The 24444-nt window shown below is 39.3% G+C and overlaps 1 protein-coding gene across 2 annotated transcripts in view; it reads left to right on the forward strand.

Moving 5' to 3' along the window:
* Positions 1–24444, forward strand: part of ppp1r9a (protein phosphatase 1, regulatory subunit 9A) — a 139200-nt gene that overhangs the window by 102380 nt on the left and 12376 nt on the right. For both annotated transcript variants that reach the window (XM_034160178.1, XM_034160179.1), the window contains exons 8-12: positions 3494–3547; positions 5077–5306; positions 16319–16415; positions 19294–19429; positions 21780–21844. In XM_034160178.1, the coding sequence (XP_034016069.1) occupies positions 3494–3547; positions 5077–5306; positions 16319–16415; positions 19294–19429; positions 21780–21844 (582 nt within the window). The remainder of the gene's footprint in view (positions 1–3493; positions 3548–5076; positions 5307–16318; positions 16416–19293; positions 19430–21779; positions 21845–24444) is intronic.

Here is a 24444-nt window from a genome sequence, read left to right on the forward strand (position 1 = left end):
TCATACAAATTCAGCTTATTAATGCACTGCCACACAAGCAGTGTGACAGATTTGACAAATGGCTGGAGCTTCCCTGTAGGCACCAGAGGGAATGTTGAGACAGTGAAATTTAATTTTAACTTTTAACATCATGTCCTCAAGCTTCCATAGTTTGTAATTTTTTTAAAATCAGGTTTTCACTCATTCAGACTCAGACATTTGGGCAAATTAAATCATATTTATGTACTTTATGTTCTTAATGTCTTTCTGTATTAACTACTCTCCTAAACAGACTCATGTTTGTGTCCAATTGCTTTTTGCTTTTCACTTTTGTTTGTGTTTGGCTGAATCATTGCCGTTATTAGTCCCCAAATGAACCAAGGCCTGTTGTTTAAACACACAGAGCCTTACTTGTAATTCCACTTACAATCATACTTTTTATGCAGTATTGTGCAAAAATGAAATATATAGTATTTCAGGTTTTGTTTTTTTGTGGGGGTTTTTTTTTAGGTCAACAGAATGTCTAATTACCTCCACCATGGAGTCTGTCTCTTTCTCTTTTAGCAGGATAACTCAAACAGTAATGAATGATTTTCATTTAAATTTGGAGATCGGATAAAAAAAAATTGTCCATTTTGAAGGTGATCCAAAGCAACATTTAACTCAAAAAGTTGTGTGAGGACAGTTATAAAATTTGGTGAGCAGATGGATAATGCCCTTGAAAAATAGAGATTTTATTTTGAATTTGATCCAGAACATATTTTTGATCCAGGATCCAGAAGAACTTTTAAGCATTCAGGAACAAGTGGCCTTGGCAGCGGTATGCACTCTCTGACAGCCCTCTAGTTATGAAATGTTCCAGCATTTTTATTCCAGCAAAAATGAAATGTGGGTTTAACATTAAATAACCAAATTAATTATCAAGTTGCAAGATTTATTTTCAAAATAACAATAAATAAAAATTGATTTCGTTGTAGGTGTGCATGCAAACACAAAACATACTGATAGCTCAGTAATAAAATTACATAACTGATTAAAAAAAACACATCATGAAATATGACCCAATTTTGAAATAAGTTTCATGAGTTAAACAAAAAATTATCACTTCAAACAAATTATGTGTACTTAAAGGTGAAAAATGGTTACACACTGTACTTTCTATTTGTTTGTGAAAATTAGATTATTAGCAACTTTTTGATATTTTTTAATCTTTTAAGGCTCATTAAATGTGCTGACATTTTTTGCACAGTACTCCAGAATGACAGATATGCTATATTGTAACGGGGAAAAGTGTATCAGCACATGCTAATTCTAATGCTAATTCACCCCCAATATCAGCATTAGATGTAGTTTAGAAATGAATATTTTATTGTCTCTCAGCATTTTATGATTCAGTGCATTTTTGCAGGAAGCAGACACAGAATGCGCCACTTTGACTTGCAATGAGTGAAATTATTTAACAGGGAAAATTTATTTCTTTAGTTGCTTATTTCATTCATTCATTGCCAACTTACATAAGCATTTTTCATGATCAAAAAGGAACAGAAAGAAGATAAATCTTGTATTCTCTGCACACAAACACACACACACACACACACACACACACACATATACAACCCCTGGCAAAAATTATGGAATCACCGGCCTCGGAGGATGTTCATTCAGTTGTTTAATTTTGTAGAAAAAAGCAGATCACAGACATGACACAAAACTAAAGTCATTTCAAATGGCAACTTTCTGGCTTTAAGAAACACTATAAGAAATCAAGAAAAAAAGATTGTGGCAGTCAGTAACGGTTACTTTTTTAGACCAAGCAGAGGAAAAAAATATGGAATCACTCAATTCTGCGGAATAAATTATGGAATCACACTGTAGATTTTCATCCCCAAAACTAACACGTGCATCATATCAGATCTGCTCGTTAGTCTGCATCTAAAAAGGAGTGAACACACCTTGGAGAGCTGTTGCACCAAGTGGACTGACATGAATCATGGCTCCAACACGAGAGATGTCAATTGAAACAAAGGAGAGGATTATCAAACTCTTAAAAGAGGGTAAATCATCACGCAATGTTGCAAAAGATGTTGGTTGTTCACAGTCAGCTGTGTCTAAACTCTGGACCAAATACAAAAAACATGGGAAGGTTGTTAAAGGCAAACATACTGGTAGACCAAGGAAGACATCAAAGCGTCAAGACAGAAAACTTAAAGCAATATGTCTCAAAAATCCAAAAATGCACAACAAAACAAATGAGGAACGAATGGGAGGAAACTGGAGTCAACGTCTATGACTGAACTGTAAGAAACCGCCTAAAGGAAATGGGATTTACATACAGAAAAGCTAAACGAAAGCCATCATTAACACCTAAACAGAATAAACAAGGTTACAATGGGCTAAGGAAAAGCAGTCGTGGACTGTGGATGACTGGATGAAAGTGATATTCAGTGATGAATCTCAAATCTGCATTGGGCAAGGTGATGATGCTGGAACTTTTGTTTGGTGCCGTTCCAATGAGATTTATAAAGATGATTGCCTGAAGAGAACATCTAAATTTCCACAGTCATTGATGATATGGGGCTGCATGTCAGGTAAAGGCACTGGGGAGATGGCTGTCATTACATCATCAATAAATGCACAAGTTTACGTTGATATTTTGGACAATTGAAAGGATGTTTGGGGATGATGAAATCATTTTTCAAGATGATAATGCATCTTGCCATAGAGCAAAAACTGTGAAAACGTTCCTTGCAAAAAGACACATAGGATCAATGTCATGGCATAGGGTCAATGTCAACGAGCAGATCTGATTTGATGCAGGTTTTAGTTTGGGGGATGGAAATTTACAGGGTGATTCCATAATTTATTCCTCAGAATTGAGTGATTCCATATTTTTTCCTCTGCTTGGTCTAAAAAAGTAACCGTTACTGACTGTCACAATCTTTTTTTCTTGATTTCTTATAGTGTTTCTTAAAGCCAGAAAGTTGCCATTTGAAATGACTTTAGTTTTGTGTCAAGCCTGTGATGTGCTTTTTTTTCCACAAAATTAAACAACTGAATGGACATCCTCCGAGGCCGGTGATTCCATAATTTTTGCCAGGGGTTGTGTATATATATATTTTTTTTTTAAATAAACAAATTTAAGGAAAATCCATATGTGCCTCTTACCGCATCCTCTATTTTCTGTCCAGTTTTTCTCCATCTTTTTGGCTAAATGAACATCTATCGGCCTTTGTCATCAATATATAACAGATAGATGATGAAACTGCAAATCCTGTGTTTTAGATGTGACACAGCATGAACTTGAAGATTCTCCTGGTAGCGAACGCCATCTCCTCTCCTCTGAGAGTGCGTGTCAGCTGTGGAGCTGGGACGCTGTCAGGGTCGGACAGGGTCGGTTGCCTCTGTCCGTCACACGGCGTCGACTGCAGAGTTCCTGCTCAGCCATGCATTTGATGATCTGACTGCCTTTTCTTTTATCTCCTCCTTCTCGTTTCTCCACCTCTGTTCCCAATAGCTCCAGATCAAACACACAGTGACCGAGGCTGAGATCCAGAAGCTCAAAAACAAGGTAAGACATTAAAATTGTCTGCATGTTTGAAGGCTTCAGGGTTCAAATGAGAAAAGTTTATCAGAGCTGTAAACATGTAAATAGAGACCAGAGTCTTGACAGCAGGGTTGCATTAAGTCAGGCTTTGCGGAAATAGATTTTGTGAATAAGAAAGAGGTTCAAGATTTTGTTTTAGTCGCTGCAATTTTGTTCTTTCTCTTGCATTCTGCAATAGGTTGCACTTGTTTGCCAGCAGTTGCGCTGCAAAAAAAGTGTTCAGTTTTCAGTATTTTTGTATTTAGTGCTCTGAAAATGATCCTACTCAGCACACAGTGTTTCAGCCGTCTATGAAAGAGGAACTCTGAGTTCCTACAAGTGGACGAATTATATACTTTGCTATATTTTAACAGCTTATTCTGATTAATTTCCATTTGAGTGTGACATGTGCCGCTGTGCTCAGATTTATTAGAGAAGTGGACCTTAAAAGGATTTTTGGTTGGAACGCTTGAACCACTTTCACAGAAACGGCGTTCGTGTTTGGTCTCTGCAAACACACCTTAAAACAAAAGCATCTTAACACATGTTGATCTTAGATTGACTATGATCTCAGCAAAATGAATAAATATTTGCATAGCCAATCAGGGCCTGAAATTGGTGGTAAAAAAATGTGTTGTAGAATACTGGGAGAAAGTGGGAAAGTTTTGAACATGTTTTAAAAATATGTGATGTCAGGATAAATCATGATCCAAAAATGTGAATAATCTGATTTAACTGATGCAGATTGGGGTAATCTTTTGTAAAAGTTGGTGAAAGTGTACAAGCAGATACAGCATGCCATAATCAGGACCTGCCTTTCTCTGAAGCCTCCTTCTGATCCTCTTCTGCAACATGAAACCCACATAAGCCATGTTGCACTTCAGCAGAAGACAGTTTTGAGATTTTAACAGAGAAATTTTAGTGTTTTGCAAAAGTGTGGGGAAGTAACATTTTCCGCAACTCCTAGTGCATCTGCAACAGAATAGTTTAATGGGTATCATACATAATCAGGTGTAATCAACAATAATCTGCTATCATTGTATGCAATCTGATATAAAATAGGTAAGAGTTAAAAACTGTAATTACATGTGAATTTTGGTTGTGATTTAAAAAATATATATATATACTGATTGATTTTCTCAATATTGAAAGCCGGACAGAAAGTGGGTAAAAAAAAAAAAACAATCAGTAATGGGAGAGAGATGTTACTGATTAGTGTGCTTAATCTTTTTTTTTTTTTTTTTGATATTCAAAAATCTGGGGTGTTTTTGACTCAACCATTTCAGAGTTTTTATTTTTAGATGCTATCAAGTACTGTCGCAGTAGATATCCAAAATATCTTAATTGCTTTGATATGAAAGACATGATAAAATCTGTGCCAAAAACCACAACTGTACACATTTTGAAAATAGAAACAATATTTGTGTGGTGTTTTTCCACAGAGATTAAATACATTTTAATAGACTCTGCAGGTATAAAAATGAATGTTTTGAATTATGCTTGAACGTGTCCAGCTGGCTTCAGTGGAGAGGGAGAAACAGCGGTGGGAGAAGGAGAAAAGCCAGCTGAAGGCCAGCATCGAGGAGAACAAGGAGAGGATGTTGAAGCTGGAGAGTTACTGGATCGAGGCACAGACCCTCTGCCACACCGTCAACGAACACCTGAAGGAGGCCCAGGCCCAGTACCAGGCACTCGAGAAGAAGTACAACAAAGCCAAGAAACTCATCAAAGACTTCCAGCAGAAGTGAGTGAACACTGGATTCACATGTTCATCCAAAAATGTGTTTGACCAAGAGAGAGGAACATCTTCAGTGTTTTTCCCATGAGATTTCCAAATTCAAAACACCCATTTAGGTGATACTTTGGACTACTGCAAAATAAGGAACAGGAATATTGCCTCTGCAAAGGAGTTTATGTTTGACTTCTTAAGCTGTTTTAAGAGGAACAGCTGTTAAAGTATGACATAGATGCACAAATTTGATCTGATATTGTTTTGAATGTTGCAAAATAAAGTGTTTTGTCTCAAACTGAAAAGAGAGGGAGGTCTGGTGCAGAAAATTCTGCATGAAATCACAAGCTAAAATTGTATGTGCGTGCCATAGCAGATATGTACGTACACATTCTTTTCACCAGAATTATAAAGCCGTGTGTGTGCGTATCACATAGACTTAGCCCCCCTGCTTTTTTCTCTTCATACAGCAACCCCTGGGTTTATATGTTATGGGATTACTTTTCACTGCTATGCTGATGATACTCAGTTCTACATGCTGATAACTGCTGGTAATCTCATACACATAAAGAATTTAGAGGTTAGAGTGAAAAGCTGGATGTCCAGCAATTTCTTACTTTTAAATTTGGAGAAGACTGAAATGAGCGAGACATCGATGTCAGTTTGACCAACTTAACTTAGACTCGTGCGTCATACATCAAACTGACAAAGTGAGGAACCTTGGGGTGATTTTTGATCAAACATTGTCCTTTGATGTACACATCAGAGAAATCACTGGGACTGCTTTATTGTACCTTTGTAACATAGGGAAGATTTGTCCCATCTTGTCTATGGCTGATGCTGAGACCCTGATCCATGCATTTGTCTCTTCTAGACTGAATTACTGCAATGTCCTATTCTCTGGTTTACCGCAGTCCAGCATTAGGGGTCTCCAAATAGTTCAAAAATACTGCTGCCAGAATTTTAACTAGAAGCAGACAGTTTGACCACATTACACTCATTTTGGCTTCCCTTCACAGGCTTCCTGTCTGTGTGAGGTCTGATTTTAAGGTTCTGCTATTAATTTAGAAAATTATTCAAGGATTAGCACCTCCCTACGTACCGGCCCATGCTCTGTTTTCTCAGGGCGCAGGGCTATTTTGTGTCCCTAAGGTTAAAAAATGTTGGGAGGCCACAGAGCCATGTCTTATCATGCACCTGCCTTGTGAAATGATCTCCATACGTAGATAAAACAGTCAGATTCCGTAAAGACATTTAAGTCCAGACTAAAGACGCATCTATTCTCCCTCTCGTATGGTTAGCATATCAGTGTAGTGTGGAACTATGTGTCCTGTCCTTTTAATTCATATTATGAGCAATGAAAGAGGTCTCAGCCTCACTCCATCTAAATTCTGGGTCTGTTGGTGGAGCACAGGGCTAGCTGTCCTATGCTTACTTTAGACATTCTCAGTATCTCACTGTTCTATTACTGTGTCTTTAGAAACGTACGTGCTGTTAGCAAAATTTAAGCCTAAAATTGCTCATTTTAGACTAATGTACCATATCTCTCAGTGCGAAATGATGAGACACTGCAGCTTCTAAAGGAAGGAGAATGCATCATAGCCATAGCTTCTGTCCATTTAAAGCAACAAGCAGCGATTTGAAGCGAAACGTCCTCGCGTCAAGCAACCCAGTCCAGTCGAAGATTCAAGCTTCTCTACTAAGCAGAGAAAAGTGATTTTTTTTTTTTAGCAAATTTTAAGTTATATTAACATGCAGTAAAAGTATACAATATGACTAATTTAAACAAATCTATGTCCTCGACTTTTGCAGGCACTTGAAATTAAACCCATTTTACATCTTATACATTTAATCTTGCCATTACACGTTATATTGAGAATAATTTTCTGAGTCATTAACCAGAGAATAGAACAAGAATATTTATTTCATATCCACCTGCAATGTTTTTTACCTCCGCCAAGGAGGTTAAGTTTTCGGTCGAGTTTGTTTGTTTGTCTGTTTGTTTGTCAGCAGGATAACTCAAAACGTTTTGAACGGATTTTGATGAAATTTTGTGGAGTGGTTGGAAATGACAAGAGGAACAAGTGATTAAATTTTAGTGGTGATCCGGATCACGATCTGGATCCAGGAATTTTCTAAAGGATTCTTCACCATTGCGGGATAGGGGGAATTTTGACATTCTAGTTTCTAACTCCACAAAAACAAGGCAGAAAGGCTTGAAAAAAATTAGGGTGTAACATAGTCAAATGTTCTATCAAACAACAAAGTTTGGTGATGATCGGATCCAGATTCCGGATCAGGTGATCCAGAATCAGGGGTGTAGGCAGAAATCATAAAACGGGTGGGCCCAGAAAAAATCAGACGGGCCCAACCTTTGGGGTTGTAGGTAAGGTGTAGGTATTATAATACATTGTTTGAAAAAGTATGCCTCGTTTGGACATCGCAAGCAACGTTATCACTTAGCCTACAGCACTGGCAAAGTGAGCACACAGACGCGACACGTCAGACACAAGTACTCTTCATGGATAATGCAAGCTGCAGTGCAGCGCCACACACACACACACACACACACACACACACACACACACACACACACACACACACACACACACACACACACACACACACACACACACACACACACACACACACACATTCAGTGCAAGTCTGGTAGCCTACTTAGCTTGGCCTAAACCCAAAACGTCAATACTCGTAAGTATTTAAATAAGGCATTGTTTCAAAAATGAATTCCAAGTTTAATGATGAACACATCTCAGCCAACTGCACAGACGCTGTGTGCACAGTTACACAGACGCAAAGTGTCAGACACAAGCATCCCATGGACAATGCAAGCAGCAACGCAACGCTTAGTCATGTAAAGTCCTTTAAAATAAAAATTCTAAATATATCCGCAACATGAAAACAGGTTGGCTCGTTGGCCAAATTAAAAGCCATCAGAACGGACACCAACATGATTCGTGGCAGTTGCAATATAATATTAACAGTTAGGCCTATTTAGAAGAAAAAGTAATTAATGGTCTCACACTTACATTTGATGAATCCTTTTAATGCTACAGCAGGAGACGACGGGGTTTTTTGTTGAACTCTCTTATCACGTCATCATAGTCCAACGATTCGGTCAGTTCTCTTTAAAGGGAAAGCACGAAGAGTGCATTCAGTCTGTGAGTCAACATGGATGTTCTGGTGGACGTTTTTATCCATTTAACAGTAGAAAACAGCGAAATCCGCGAAGTAGTCAGCGTTATTTTTTGCAATTATTATAGTTGTTTTAAGGCTGTAAACCCCCTCACTACACACTTTATACACTTTTCTCAAACAGGCATTAACATTTTCTCACTTTTTTCTCTTGTGTAAACACTCTCTTTTTTCTTCTGTGCGAGAAGATTATAAACAGACACGCAGAACTCTCCCTTCGCTCACTGCCTCCTGAGGTACGGATGCGGGACCCGCAAAGAATCCAAGTCCTCTCTCGGTGGCCACGGAGCTCTGCAGCTGCGGTCAACATCCGCATCAAAACAGCGAGTGTAGTCTCTGGACCTGTTGCCAGATTTGGCGCAATTCCGCACAGCAGACAGGAGGGCGGTGTGAGTGGCCCGCTGCTGCATTTACCGAGCCAGCAGAAAGCGCATCGGAGGCAGTGAGAGCAATCGCGGTGATGCCGACCAGTGCCACGACCAGCCCGCCTGAGAAGGAGCCGTTAAAAAAAAATTTGTCGCTCAGTGCTAATGCAATACCATATCATAGGAATACAATGAGGCAACAACAGGTGGCTGTTGAGTGTCAACTCAGCCTTCTCATTGGATGGGGCGGGCCTGGCTGACAAGTGGGCGGGCCCAGGCCCATCCAGGCCCACCCCTGGCTACGCGTAAGTCCAGAATATGCAAAAATATAGGGAAAATAGAAAATGTGTCAGTGTGAGGTGACAAATGAAGCTAGAGATGCACAACTAACACCAAATTGTAGCTGAATCTGTACTGATTCAGTAAGGTGTCATCCGATTTGATGTAGCTTCAAATGTTATGGAGCTAGATCCAGAAGAAAACCGCTATTACCGAAAAATCGTTTTTATACAATAACTTTTGAACTAATAAAGACATAAAAGTGATTCCAAGTTCTAGTGGTATGTTTTCATAGTCAAGGATGTCAAATATAAAGGAAAGAAAAGTGTATGTATCATAGTTTTGGTTGTAACACTGAATTGTTGAATAGATCACTGTGCCAAGGAGGGAATTTCTTTATGGTCAGTGACCCTATGGCCTTGGCGGAGATTTGCACTCTCTGAGTGCTTCTAGTTTAAATTGCTCTATATTTTTTATTTTTTCTTTAATTTAACCGGTCTCATTCACCGAGCTGGGTTTCTTGTGCTTCCTCTCATCTTTATTCAGCGCACTGCTCTCCTTTTTCATTTGCGTTGATTTCTTGGGTTGGTCCCATTATGACCTTTCTGCTCTGACTGCCTTTAATTGACTCTGGTCCTGTGAACCAAACGGTGGCTAACTGATGAAACGAATGCTCCCTGTACCATCAGCGAGCTTCGTGCCGCTGTGCGAAGCTTCGCTCGTATGAATCTTCAGTAAAAATGTCATAACAATATATGAAAAATTGTGAGTTCCAGGCTGTTCACAAAACGGGAAGTGCCAAATTTCAAATCTACAGTAAAACAGGAAATGTTCAAATGTCAAACACTTCCTGGATTGACAGATGAGATCCCATGGACTCTTGCGGGAACTCAGTGGCAAGCTCACACTAAAGCAGGAAGTGCCAAATTTTCAGTCACAGTGAAACAGGAAAATGTCAAATGTTGAACACTTCCTGGTATGGGTGGAGCTAGAGTGGAGGCCAAGTTTTTTTTTATCCCATGGGAACTCTCCCTATCCACCTAAGAGGCTCAAGAATATGGACACCATGTATATAAGTGACATTTACATGACAATTTATATGACAGTATTGAGATACGATAATTTGTCCATATTGTACAGCCCTACTGTCAACTAGCTGAAAACTTTGAATATTCAGTTACGTCTACATTAAACAAATGCTTTAAGTAGCAGGGGGTTAAGTGTGCTGTAATTAGGGGGGTCATCTGAAAAGCAAAAACAGGAAAATGCTTAAAAAGGTGGGGGTATGGGGAGCAGAACCCCTCCAGAAGATGAAAGGCAAAATAAGGAAAATGCTTAAAAAGGTGACTAAAACCTTTCAGCTTCTGAGGGGGTAGGCTCTGCTCCCCCCAGAAGCTGAAAGATTTTTGCCATGCTAATGCTCCCCTGAAGCATTTACTCAAAATAAAGTATGAAGGACCTAAATGACATGGTGAGACGCTGATGAGCTAAATTTTCAAGGTCATAGGTCAAAGGGCCCAGTCAGAAAAAATCTTGAATGGAATTTTCAAAAGGTCATAACTCTGTCAAAAAAGGTCAAATTTCTTTCATATTTGAGAATGTTATGTAGGATGATATCCTTTATTGATGTACAATGTTTAATCCAGATCTGATCCAGATTACAGATTCTGTGGCCATTTAACATTGAAAACCCCATTTAATGTATATTTTACATTATATCTTAATCAAACGTGCCACAATCACTCTCATATTTGAAAGGCAGTGCTTAATTTGTAAAGTGGGAGGTCCCGGAGCGCAGAGGATGGGTGGCTCCGGTGCAGAAAAAAAAAGAAGGGCGGGGGGGGGGGGGCTTGTGAACAACGCTGTGTGCCACACCAAAAATAAACTGGGCGTTAATAACACTAGTCACACCAAATCCGAATAGAGTACAAATTCCTGTTTAATGATGTACAGTGGTCCCTCGTTTATCGCGGGAGTTACGTTCTCCGCATTCACACCGGACGCGATGCGAGCGACTGCAGCCATAGGTTGCCATGTAATCCCTATGTAAGGACCCGTTTTGGCGCCAAACCGCGCAGCGCGACGCAAGTGAAGCGACGCGAGTGAAGTGACGCGAGTGAAGCGGTTTTGAACGTTTTGCGCGTTTGTGGCATCGCGTCACGTCGTGTTGCCCTCCTCCCCAAGTTGAAAAATCTGAACTTTTTCGTCTCGTCGTGCCGCGATGACCAATCAGGGACTGAATATGTAGTGACGTGGAGATGTCTGGAGTTTGACTGAGGATGTGAACATGTCCTGTATCTGGTAGCAGCCTGTTATAAACAGACACACGCAGAAGACAATGCGCGGCTCTCCCTTCACTCACTGCCTCCGGGGGTACGGATGCGGGACCCGCAAAGAATCCAAGTCCTCTCTCGGTGGCCATTGAGCTCTGCGGCTACGGTCAACATCCGGATCAAAACAGCGAGCGTAGCCTCTAGACCTGTTGCCAGATTTGGCGCAATTCCACACAGCAGACAGGAGGGCGGCAGTGTGATTGGCAGTGAGAGCAATTGCGGTGATTTTTTAAAAAATATTTTGTTAGTCAAAAGAGGTGGCGGATCACGGATCCAGTATAAATAGCTGGCGGAGCCAACGTCAGAGGTTCCGAAGTGCACATCTGAGGTTCCGGAGCGCGCTCCGGCTTGCTCCCCCTCAAATTAAGCCCTGTTGAAAGGTGCAGACTGGCACCCACTATCACCTGACATCGTTCAATCTGGATCTGATCCGGATGGTGGATTTTGGGGACATTTGAGTTTAATATTGAAAAGCCCATTTGGTGTACATATTGCATTATATCTCAATCAAAAGTGCCTCACTCACTCTCATTTTTCTGTCATGGATTTACCTACACCACCAAAATTGGATGGAGGTTCCAATTTTATGCCTGTGTGTCTATCTTCCAGTTATCAAGTGCCAAAAAGCAATGACAAATTGTGCATAGCAGAGATAACCAATGTTCTGCGAAAATTATCTGAAAAAGAATTCCAAAACCGAAAAAGTTGAATTTTAAAGTGGTATTTTAAAAGCTAATGGTCATTTGGTGGCCATTTTCGACGTCTTTTTGAATGTAAAACTCGTCATTAAATTTTCCGGGGCACAAATGTATTCAGTCTGTTATTATTAATCCCACTGTTTGTTGCATTTTATGGACATTGTAATGACACGTTCTTTGGCAGCTGTTCTGAATTTAAAACTCAAGAATGAAAATGTCTCAGCACAAATGTATTTGTGTGACCAAAAAAATCCCAACTCTCCTACTGTTTGTACATTTTTGTCCAAAGATATGTTGTTGGATTTGTGGCGTTCTAAAGCTTTAATGCCACAGGTGAATCATATCAATCAATCAATCAATTTTATTTATGTAGCGCCAAATCACAACAAACAGTTGCCCCAAGGCGCTTTATATTGTAAGGCAAGGCCATACAATAATTACGTAAAAACCCCAACGGTCAAAACGACCCCCTGTGAGCAAGCACTTGGCGACAGTGGGAAGGAAAACTCCCTTTTAACAGGAAGAAACTTCCAGCAGAACCAGGCTCAGGGAGGGGCAGTCTTCTGCTGGGACTGGTTGGGGCTCAGGGAGAGAACCAGGAAAAAGACATGCTGTGGAGGGGAGCAGAGATCAATCACTAATGATTAAATGCAGAGTGGTGCATACAGAGCAAAAGGAGAAAGAAACACTCAGTGCATCATGGGAACCCCCCAGCAGTCTAAGTCTATAGCACCATAACTAAGGGATGGTTCAGGGTCACCTGATCCAGCCCTAACTATAGGTTTTAGCAAAAAGGAAAGTTTTAAGCCTAATCTTAAAAGTAGAGAGGGTGTCTGTCTCCCTGATCTGAATTGGGAGCTGGTTCCACAGGAGAGGAGCCTGAAAGCTGAAGGCTCTGCCTCCCATTCTACTCTTACAAACCCTAGGAACTACAAGTAAGCCTGCAGTCTGAGAGCAAAGCGCTCTATTGGGGTGATATGGTACTATGAGGTCCCTAAGATAAGATGGGACCTGATTATTCAAAACCTTATAAGTAAGAAGAAGAATTTTAAATTCTATTCTAGAATTAACAGGAAGCCAATGAAGAGAGGCCAATATGGGTGAGATATGCTCTCTCCTTCTAGTCCCCGTTAGTACTCTAGCTGCAGCATTTTGAATTAACTGAAGGCTTTTCAGAGAACTTTTAGGACAACCTGATAATAATGAATTACAATAGTCCAGCCTAGAGGAAATAAATGCATGAATGTTTTTCAGCATCACTCTGAGACAAGACCTTTCTAATTTTAGAGATATTGCGTAAATGCAAAAAAGCAGTTTTACATATTTGTTTAATATGCGCATTGAATGACATATCCTGATCAAAAATGACTCCAAGATTTCTCACAGTATTACTAGAGGTCAGGGTAATGCCATCCAGAGTAAGGATCTGGTTAGACACCATGTTTCTAAGATTTGTGGGGCCAAGTACAATAACTTCAGTTTTATCTGAGTTTAAAAGCAGGAAATTAGAGGTCATCCATGTCTTTATGTCTGTAAGACAATCCTGCAGTTTAGCTAATTGGTGTGTGTCCTCTGGCTTCATGGATAGATAAAGCTGGGTATCATCTGCGTAACAATGAAAATTTAAGCAATGCCGTCTAATAATACTGCCTAAGGGAAGCATGTATAAAGTGAATAAAGCACAGAACCTTGTGGAACTCCATAATTAACCTTAGTCTGTGAAGAAGATTCCCCATTTACATGAACAAATTGTAATCTATTAGATAAATATGATTCAAACCACCGCAGCGCAGTGCCTTTAATACCTATGGCATGCTCTAATCTCTGTAATAAAATTTTATGGTCAACAGTATCAAAAGCAGCACTGAGGTCTAACAGAACAAGCACAGAGATGAGTCCACTGTCTGAGGCCATAAGATCATTTGTAACCTTCACTAATGCTGTTTCTGTACTATGATGAATTCTAAAACCTGACTGAAACTCTTCAAATAGACCATTCCTCTGCAGATGATCAGTTAGCTGTTTTACAACTACCCTTTCAAGAATTTTTGAGAGAAAAGGAAGGTTGGAGATTGGCCTATAATTAGCTAAGATAGCTGGGTCAAGTGATGGCTTTTTAAGTAATGGTTTAATTACTGCCACCTTAAAAGCCTGTGGTACATAGCCAACTAATAAAGATAGATTGATCATATTTAAGATCGAAGCATTAAATAATGGTAGGGCTTCCTTGAGCAGCCTGGTAGGAATGGGGTCTAATAGACATGTTGATGGTTTGGATGAAGTAACTAATGAAAATAACTCAGACAGAACAATCGGAGAGAAAGAGTCTAACCAAATACCGGCATCACTGAAAGCAGCCAAAGATAACGATACGTCTTTGGGATGGTTATGAGTAATTTTTTCTCTAATAGTTAAAGTTTTATTAGCAAAGAAAGTCATGAAGTCATTACTAGTTAAAGTTAAAGGAATACTCGGCTCAATAGAGCTCTGACTCTTTGTCAGCCTGGCTACAGTGCTGAAAAGAAACCTGGGGTTGTTCTTATTTTCTTCAATTAGTAATGAGTAGTAAGATGTCCTAGCTTTACGGAGGGCTTTTTTATAGAGCAACAGACTCTTTTTCCAGGCAAAGTGAAGATCTTCTAAATTAGTGAGACGCCATTTCCTCTCCAACTTACGGGTTATCTGCTTTAAGCTGCGAGTTTGTGAGTTATACCACAGAGTCAGGCACTTCTGATTTAAAGCTCTCTTTTTCAGAGGAGCTACAGCATCCAAAGTTGTCTTCAATGAGGATGTAAAACTATTGACGAGATACTCTATCTCACTTACAGAGTTTAGGTAGCTACTCTGCACTGTGTTGGTATATGGCATTAGAGAACATAAAGAAGGAATCATATCCTTAAACCTAGTTACAGTGCTTTCTGAAAGACTTCTAGTGTAATGAAACTTATTCCCCACTGCTGGATAGTCCATCAGAGTAAATGTAAATGTTATTAAGAAATGATCAGACAGAGGGAGTTTTCAGGAAATACTGTTAAGTCTTCAATTTCCATACCATAAGTCAGAACAAGATCTAAGATATGATTAAAGTGGTGGGTGGACTCATTTACATTTTGAGCAAAGCCAATTGAGTATAATAATAGATTAAATGCAGTATTGAGGCTATCATTCTCAGCATCTGTGTGGATGTTAAAATCGCCCACTATAATTATCTTATCTGAGCTAAGCACTAAGTCAGACAAAAGGTCTGAAAATTCACAGAGAAACTCACAGTAACGACCAGGTGGACGATAGATAATAACAAATAAAACTGTTTTTTGGGACTTCCAATTTGGATGGACAAGACTAAGAGTCAAGCTTTCAAATGAATTAAAGCTCTGTCTGGGTTTTTGATTAATTAATAAGCTGGAATGGAAGATTGCTGCTAATCCTCCGCCTCGGCCTGTGCTACGAGCATTCTGGCAGTTAGTGTGACTCGGGGGTGTTGACTCATTTAAACTAACATATTCATCCTGCTGTAACCAGGTTTCTGTAAGGCAGAATAAATCAATATGTTGATCAATTATTATATAATTTACTAACAGGGACTTAGAAGAGAGAGACCTAATGTTTAATAGACCACATTTAACTGTTTTAGTCTGTGGTGCAGTTGAAGGTGCTATATTATTTTTTCTTTTTGAATTTTTATGCTTAAATAGATTTTTGCTGGTTATTGGTGGTCTGGGAGCAGGCACCGTCTCTACGGGGATGGGGTAATGAGGGGATGGCAGGGGGAGAGAAGCTGCAGAGAGGTGTGTAAGACTACAACTCTGCTTCCTGGTCCCAACCCTGGATAGTCACGGTTTGGAGGATTTAAGAAAATTGGCCAGATTTCTAGAAATGAGAGCTGCTCCATCCAAAGTGGGATGGATGCCGTCTCTCCTAACAAGACCAGGTTTTCCCCAGAAGCTTTGCCAATTATCTATGAAGCCCACCTCATTTTTTGGACACCACTCAGACAGCCAGCAATTCAAGGAGAACATGCGGCTAAACATGTCACTCCCGGTCCGACGTGTAGACACGTGTTAGGTTTTCCTGTGGTACGACACAGTTGTGAGTACTCCGTGCGTGACTTTCCCTCGTCTGTGTTTTCCCTCCAGAGAGGTGGAGTTTATTCAGAAAGAGGATGCTGAGAGGCGGCGTCTGGAGGAGGCTGAGAAAGCTCACCTGGCTGAGATCCAAGGGCTGCAAGTCAGGGTATAGAACCTTAAAATAAAACTCTTACTCTCTTCTCTTGGTGAGTGTCGGAAGCGATGCACATTAATCTTCCAAAGAAAAACACCAGACGCTCCCATAAACAGGAACAAAATGCACTTCTTTGCTTTTAATGATGGCTGTGTTAAATTGTGCACATCCCGTTTCTGTTACAGTGAAGACTGTAAATATGATGAAATGCGAACCAACACACTCAGAATGATCACTTTTATTGGCACTCTGTAAAAATACAGTTTCTTATAAACCTCTGAAGGTTTGTAAGATAAATAGAGTTGTATGTAAAGGTTTGGGCACCCCTGATGATTTCCATGATTTTCCTTTATAAATCATTGATTGTTTGGATCAGAAGTTTCAGTTAAATATATCATATAGCAGACCAACACAGTGATATTGGAGAAGTGAATTGAAGTTTATAGGATTTACAGAAAGTGTGCAATAATTCTTTAAATAAAATTAGGCAGGTGCATAAATTTGGGCACCCCAACAGAAAAAAATACATCAATATTTAGTAGATTCCCCTTTTGCAGAAATAACAGCCTCTAAGTGCTTCCTATAGCTTCCAATGAGAGTCTGGATTCTGGTTGAAGGTATTTTGGACCATTCTTCTTTGCAAAACATCTCAGGTTTGTTGGTTTCCGAGCACGGACAGCCCACTTAAAATCACACCACAGATTTTCAATAATATTCAGGTCTGGGGACTGAGATGGCCATTCCAGAACATTGTACTTGTTCCTCTGCATGAATGCCTCAGTAGATTTTGATCAGTGTTTAAGGTCGTTGTCTTGTTGAAAGATCCAGCCCCAGCACAACTTCAACTTTGTCACTGATTCATGAACATTCTTTTCAAGAATCTGCTGATATTGACTGGAATCCATGTGACCCTCAACTTTAACAAGATTCCCAGTACCTGCACTGACCACACAGCCACACAACATGATGGAACCACCTCCAAATTTACTGTAGGTAGCAAGTGTTTTTCCTGGAATGCTGTGTTCTTTTTCAGCCATGCATACCCCCCTTGTTATGTCCAAATAACTCAATTTTAGTTTCATCAGTACACAGCACCTTGTTCCAAAATTAAGCTGGCTTGTCCAAATGTGCTTTACCATACCACAAGCGACTCTGTTTGTGGCGTGTATGCAGAAAAGGCTTTCTCTGCATTACAGCATCATACAGCATCTCTTTGTACAAAGTGTGCTGTATAGTTGAACGATGCACAGATACACTATCTGCAGCAAGATCATGTTGTAGGTCTTTGGAGCAGGTCTGTGGGTTAACTATGACTGTTCTCACCATCCTTCGCTTCAGCTTATCTGAGGTTTTTCTTGGCCTGCCACTTCAGGCCTTAACTAGTACTGTGCCTGTGGTCTTCCATTTCCTCACTATGTTCCTCACAGTGGAAACTAAACCATGATGTTGAACAATATTTGTTTTCAGGTTATTTGAGAGTTGTTTAGAGGCTCCCATGTTGTCACTCATTAGAAGAGATGCAAAGAAGGGAAATATTTGCAAATGGCCACCTTAAATACCTTTTCTCATGATTGGATTCACCTGTGTAAGGAGGTCAAGGGTCAATGAGCTTACCAAACCAATTTTGTGTTCCAATAATTAGTGCTAAATATATTAAAAGCAATAAAATGACAAGGGTGCCCAAATTTATGCACCTGCCTAATTTTGTTTAAATAATTGTTTAAATGCACACTTTTTGTAAATACTAGAAACTTCATTTCACTTCTCAGATATCAGTGTGTTCGTCTGCTATATGATATATTTAACTGAAATTTCTGATCCAGACAACCAATGATTTATATAGGAAAATCATGAAAATTATCAGGGGTGCCAAAACCTTTGCATACAACTGTATCAGGTTTTCTCAGGTTTGTTTATTGTATATATTGTCTCTTAACAGAATAGGAGGCAGAGAGAGATGTTTTGTCTCCAAAATCTATAGTCTGCTAATTTTTGTAACAAACAGAATGACATGAGGTACGTAACTGAAAGTGAAACTGATACTGAAAGTTGTTGGAAAGTAAAACTGCCTGATTTTTTTTTTCCCATAAGTTTTTTTTTCCCAGAAGTTTCAATTGGCAGACTGTCTTTATTATATCTGAGGATCATATATGCCACTAGTCGATCATCAATCAGAAAAACTGCAAAATTAAATTTGTGGAGAATTAGAACCTCAATGTGGCCCCCATAAACATTAACCTAATATATATTTTGGACTGTTTTGGTGCCTTCATTTACATATTCATGAGAATTAAGTGGGTTTTTTGTTTGTCTTAACCAGTTCAGCAGAACTGGATTTTGAATGTCCATAGGTAGACTGTTAAACACAACAGGAGCACAAAAAAAAAAAAAACGTTACAACTTCTAGTCGGAGATCTCATGTTAAGTTTGACAAATTCCATAAGATATGAGTGTACAACCATTAAGAATTTCATAAATCAAGAGCAAAGCCTCAAACATAGCTCTCACATTCACACGAAGCCAGTGAAAGGTGGTTTGTACAAATCAATTTAAAACACTTGATACTTACACCACAGGTACCCCATTGGGAATGAATGAGCTGATTAGATTTTAGGGTTTTTTTTTTTTTTTTTTTTTTTTTTTGCATATATTTGCTTTAAAACTGAGAGTGACACATAATGTGTGCACATTAAGGTGACACAAATAGAATGAAATGTGCAAATGTTCTAATTTGGGTTTTAATTCCAACAGACACAACTCAAGAAACTTCATATTCAGAAGTCTGTATAAATGGAGTGAAATGGAGCTGAACTATGCGCTCCTCTTCCTCAGTGTTTAAAAGCAGCATGTAGAAGGTAAATGCTATTGATCGGGTTCCCTCTCTCGACAGATTGCAACATTAGAGTCTGAACTAATGCAGCTGATGAAGCAGAACGGCATCCAAGTCAACAACAACAACAACAGCAACAACGCCGAGCGGCTCAGCGCTCCACCGCACAGAGCTCCACCGCACAGAGCTAACACAGGTCTGTTTGTCACACAGCCATAATTACACACTTTCTTTTTAAATGAGGAGAGACAGACAGAGAGAGAGAGAGAGAGAGAGAGAGAGAGAGAGAGAGAGAGAGAGAGAGAGAGATGATATCAACTTGATATCTGCAGTTTTTCATACAGTGGCTGATGGACACCACAACACTTGCAATTTAAGACAGCAGTAGCAACTTACAAAATGCGTATAAATACACACACAAATAAAAACCCAACAACACCATCATCAATTCAATAGCAGGTAGTTGTATCAAAAAATATCTTGCAAAATGAGAAAGTGCTGCAAAGATAGAGAACACAAATATAATCTAATCTACAGCACATGAAACCATTTAATATGATAATATACTTGAGGATTTTTGACGTACAGCTCAGCGCATTGCAATGCTCTAATGTCTTTTGCTCTACCTGGTCGGTGGACTTCGCTAAGTACATTTATTTACTTTACTGATTATTTCACACTTAACCAAACTGGATTCTTCTATTTTGTTATTTTATTTACATTGCATTGAAGACTTGAAGCCAGTCAAAGTTCTACTGACAGAAACCTCTATTTGTGTTGTTAGCACGTCCGTTGTGTTGTGGAGCTTTGCAGAGCATCTGTGGTTTTGGTTGTGTGACTTTGCAACAGACACATTATCAAACTAGAGCACCACGCTCGTAGAACTCAAACCTCCGCCAACACTAGTTTCCAATTCCACAAAAATTCCACAAAATTTTACCTTGGAAAATTTTTTTTTGGAAGTTTAGAAGTGGCTTTTCTTAAGCTAAATTAAATGTGACCAAATGTCAGGGGGATGTATTTATTTTATGCACTTGGATCAGAGTTTTTTTTTGTGGTGTTGTCAGTTTTTTTTTTTCTTTTCGGTTTCTGAATTCTTTTTCGATCATTTTCACAGAACATTGGTTATCTCTGCTGCGTACATTTTGTCATTGATTTCGGCACTTGGTTTGGTTTCCGACTGATAACTGGACAACAAACAGGCATAAAATTGGAACCTCATACAATTTTAGTGGTGTAGGTAAATCCATAACAGAAAAATGAGAGTGACTGATGCACTTTTGATTGAGATATAATGCAAAATGTACCCCAAATGGGCTTTTCAATATTAAATTCAAATGTCCACAAAATCCACAATCTGGATCAGATCCAGATCAAGCTTTGTCAGGTGATAAAGGATATCATCCTACATTTTGCATTTCTTGAAAATTCCTTCAATATTAAAGATGGGGACTTTTTTTTTTCCAATTTTCCAAGATTTTTCCTGACTGGGCCCTTTGACTTATGACTTTAATCAGTTCTTGCCTATTAGGATATGAATCTTCAGTAAAAATTTCATAATGATATATGAAGAATTGTGGGCTCCAAGCTGTTCACAGATAGACAAACAAACATAACCTCCTCCAACGGTCATTAAGTGCCATTCGGTTTTTATCTGCCTGTTGTAGAACTGAAGCATCTGTTTTGTAGTCTTGTGTTTTCTGTGTTGCTCGTTATCATAGCAAGTGTTATGGCCTCTCTCTGCCACCATACTCATACCTAAAATCTAAGTGAAGCTGTAGATTTTTTTTTTTTGCAGTGCACTGGCTGTTTGATAAAGGATTAGAAACTTGACAGATTACTCCAACAGTCAAATTAAGGTTGGAATGTTTTTGATTGTGCGACGAGAAAGACGTCAGAAAAGATGAACTGTTATGTTGTTGCACAGTTCCTAAACCTAAATCCACCATGGCTGAGCATCCTCACTTTTACACACAATCATGTGTTAGATCACAAACCATCCTCTCTCTCGCACACTTATACCCACTGACCTTGGTTTCACGTTAGACCTCAGTGAAACGCTAAACCGTCTTGACCCCGTCTTTCCTATTTTGTCCTTTTTGTTCTTTATTTCTAAACGCGGAGACGTGCCGTATCTGAGACTGCACAGCGCAGGCGGCGATTGAATCTGCGCTGATCTGAATGACACAGCCCCTTTATGCAATATTAAAAAGAAGGGCTGGAGGGGAGCACGGCTGGAGCGAGATATAAACGAGCCTGTGGGAGAATCTGCAGAATTGATCTCATCTGAGTTATTCCATCTGTGTCTAGGCTGCCTGTAGAAGCAGTGAATCAGAGAAAAAAAAAAAAGATAATTAAGTGCATTTCTTTACCGGAACCGATGATTCTTTAATGGACTTACATAATGTGGTGGGAGTCGACACTGGGTCGCGACCAAATTCAGCGCCTCTTAGTGAGACTGAAATGAAATAAAACATGCTGTTGGTGAGTTTGTTTTCGTGACCCAGGGTTACTTTTGTTGTTTTTGTGGGTTTGTGTTGTTGTAGACATGAGCAAAAAGAAGAGTGACAGAGGAGTCACTCAAGGCAGCATCCGCTCTGCAGAAGGAGAGGTTTGTATGCTTTATTTCTGTAATGCATTTGTCACTTTGTGCTGCTCTGACTGCGCGGCATTCCATATGTCTCCACTGGTGATGTCTGTCTGTCCCCCTTGTCTGCAAACATTTCCTTCATCGCATGATAACTTTGGTCGCAGGCAGCGGTGGGCACAGTTCAGCTAATTCGATAGCAGATAATTATTGAAGCTAATGTTTTTGCTGGCGGATTAGCTTTTCAGATAAGTTTTAAAACCATCATTGGACCAATTATCTTCCGATAAATTTAGTTCGGATAACTTTCAGTATTATAACATATTTTATTTTGCTGGTAAAGTGAGTAAAGTTTAACAGTCAAAAACGTTTGTAAACTCTCAAATCAAACATTTTAGTCCATCTGTTGTGTGTTTATGGCAGACTGGATGTCACTTGCTGAAGACGTCATCATTAAGCGCAAAACGTCATTGGTCGGTCAACGTGGGAGCATTGTGGGTACTGTAGTTCAGGTTCACTTTGGACATTACACTGTTGTCCCTTGGAAATCTGCTGCAAAACCCATCACACATCGTGCAAAAAGAATTATTTAAATATCTAAAGGACACTGGATTACTTCATCGCAACTAAACAAATGACTATGGCTGCCAGGAATTAAGGTTTTGTAAAATCTCAGCGATCAGTCACCAGCCCGGTAGGTGGTGGTAAATCCACCTTAGCTGGTGGATCCGCCATTGGATCCGAAAGAACGGACTAATTTTAACATGATTTTATTTTATTTCTTTGTGGCTGACGGTATCGCCAAACTCGGTGGGAGAGAGGAGCTGTGTACAAACTGGGACGTTTCTTCACCATTTAGACCGTTTTGGATAATTGGACGATTATTTTTTCAGATAAATCCTACTGAAACTAACAGGTAAGAATTTATATTTACTACATGTATTTTACGCTGCCAATCAATGCATTAATGGACGTATTTCGGTTGTTTAAGCTGCAGGGTTCAAAGCTTGTGAAAAAAGCATCAGTTTTTAGTTCGTAAACGGAGGACGGAGTATCTAATACCGAAATAAACTGTGACTTCTAATACTGTGTTTTACTGCTTTTGAAAGATGATGGCAGTGTTTGGGTTTTTTTTTTTATTATTCATTCATTTTTCGTGTGTTCTTTGTGTTTGTGATCCTTGAATTTACCCAGCCCCCCTGCGGCGCTTAAAGTGAAACTGGTTTATCGGAAGCCAGTAGTTTAATCTGATGTGGCCACGTCCAAATCAATACTACAAGTAATAGTTATCGGTTATCAGTTATCTGTAATACAGATACGTTTTTTTTGTTTTTTTTTTAGCAGTTTATCGGTTTATTGTCATAAAAGATAACTTTTCAGTTATTGGATTAATGATTATCGAAACTAACTTTTTGGTTAGTTGTGCCCACCGCTGGTTGCAGGTGACTTATTGTTATTACACTCAGTAGACATATTGCCCTCACTGACCTCTTAGAAGTCTTTTGATGTTTGAGCCAATCTTATTCTTATTTTAGCCATAAGGGGGCGCTACTTGAAAGCAGAAAAGTGGGATTACTTCTGCTTCATTGGCCAGAATGCCACCAAATTTTTATGACAGGTTCTTCCAAGTGTGATACGTGCTACATCCATCTTGTGAATGTTCAACTTCATCAACTTTTCAATATCCCAAAGTAAAAAAAAAAACACCAATAATCCTGCTGCATTGCCTGAAACGTTACAGAATTTTATTAGAGGATCCTCCAGTGGTGACACATGATTATACCATATGATGGCACAGCTTGACCTGTATTTTAAGGTTACACAATTCAAAGTTAGCATTTTAAGAAATGACAATTCCTCCTGCTTTACATTTTTTAAAATTAGAGATTTTTCTAGTTGTGATACATGGTTATACCGTATGATTTTTCATCTCCATCTACTATTCAAGAACACAGAGCTCATCGTGTTGAGAAACTGTATGATTTTTTTTACAGATTGACCTACTTTTCAAGGTCACAGAGGTCAAAGTTCAACATACAAAAACTGGGATTATTCCTGTTCCATTTGCTGGAATTTCACATAAAAAAAAAAAAAAAAAAAAAAAAAATCAGATTCCTTCAATGTAACACATGGTATGTCATATGTTTATTCAGCTTTCCTACGTTTCAAGACGGCAGGGGTCAGAGTTCAAAATTCAGGTGGCCAGCTCATTCTGTGGCTGTTTCATTTAAAAAGCCACAACTTGGCTCAAGGTCACTGACTCCAAACGGACAAAAACTCTGGCTCCCTTCAACCATCTGATGAATAATACCACTTTCATACATGGAGCAGGAATGAGTTCAGATCAGATAAACAACTCCAGAAAACAGAACTTGCAGGAACATAAAAAACACAGAAGACAGCGTGACGCTTCACAAGATAAAAATGTTTGGAAAAGAAGATGAGGGATTAGAAATGATTTACAATGCTTTCAAGTGACTTCTTCCAGATTTGTCTGACCGTTGGCCACTTTTCCCCTGCTTGCACTTTGTTCATCGTCTCGTCTTTGCGACGTTCCTCTCGTCCTTCCATTTTAAAGTTTTCTGTCTGTCATATAAGTATCTCACCGCCTCCATGGTCTTCAC

The sequence above is a fragment of the Thalassophryne amazonica genome, chromosome 20 (assembly GCF_902500255.1).
Source record: "Thalassophryne amazonica chromosome 20, fThaAma1.1, whole genome shotgun sequence".
Classification (NCBI taxonomy): Eukaryota; Metazoa; Chordata; class Actinopteri; order Batrachoidiformes; family Batrachoididae; genus Thalassophryne; species Thalassophryne amazonica.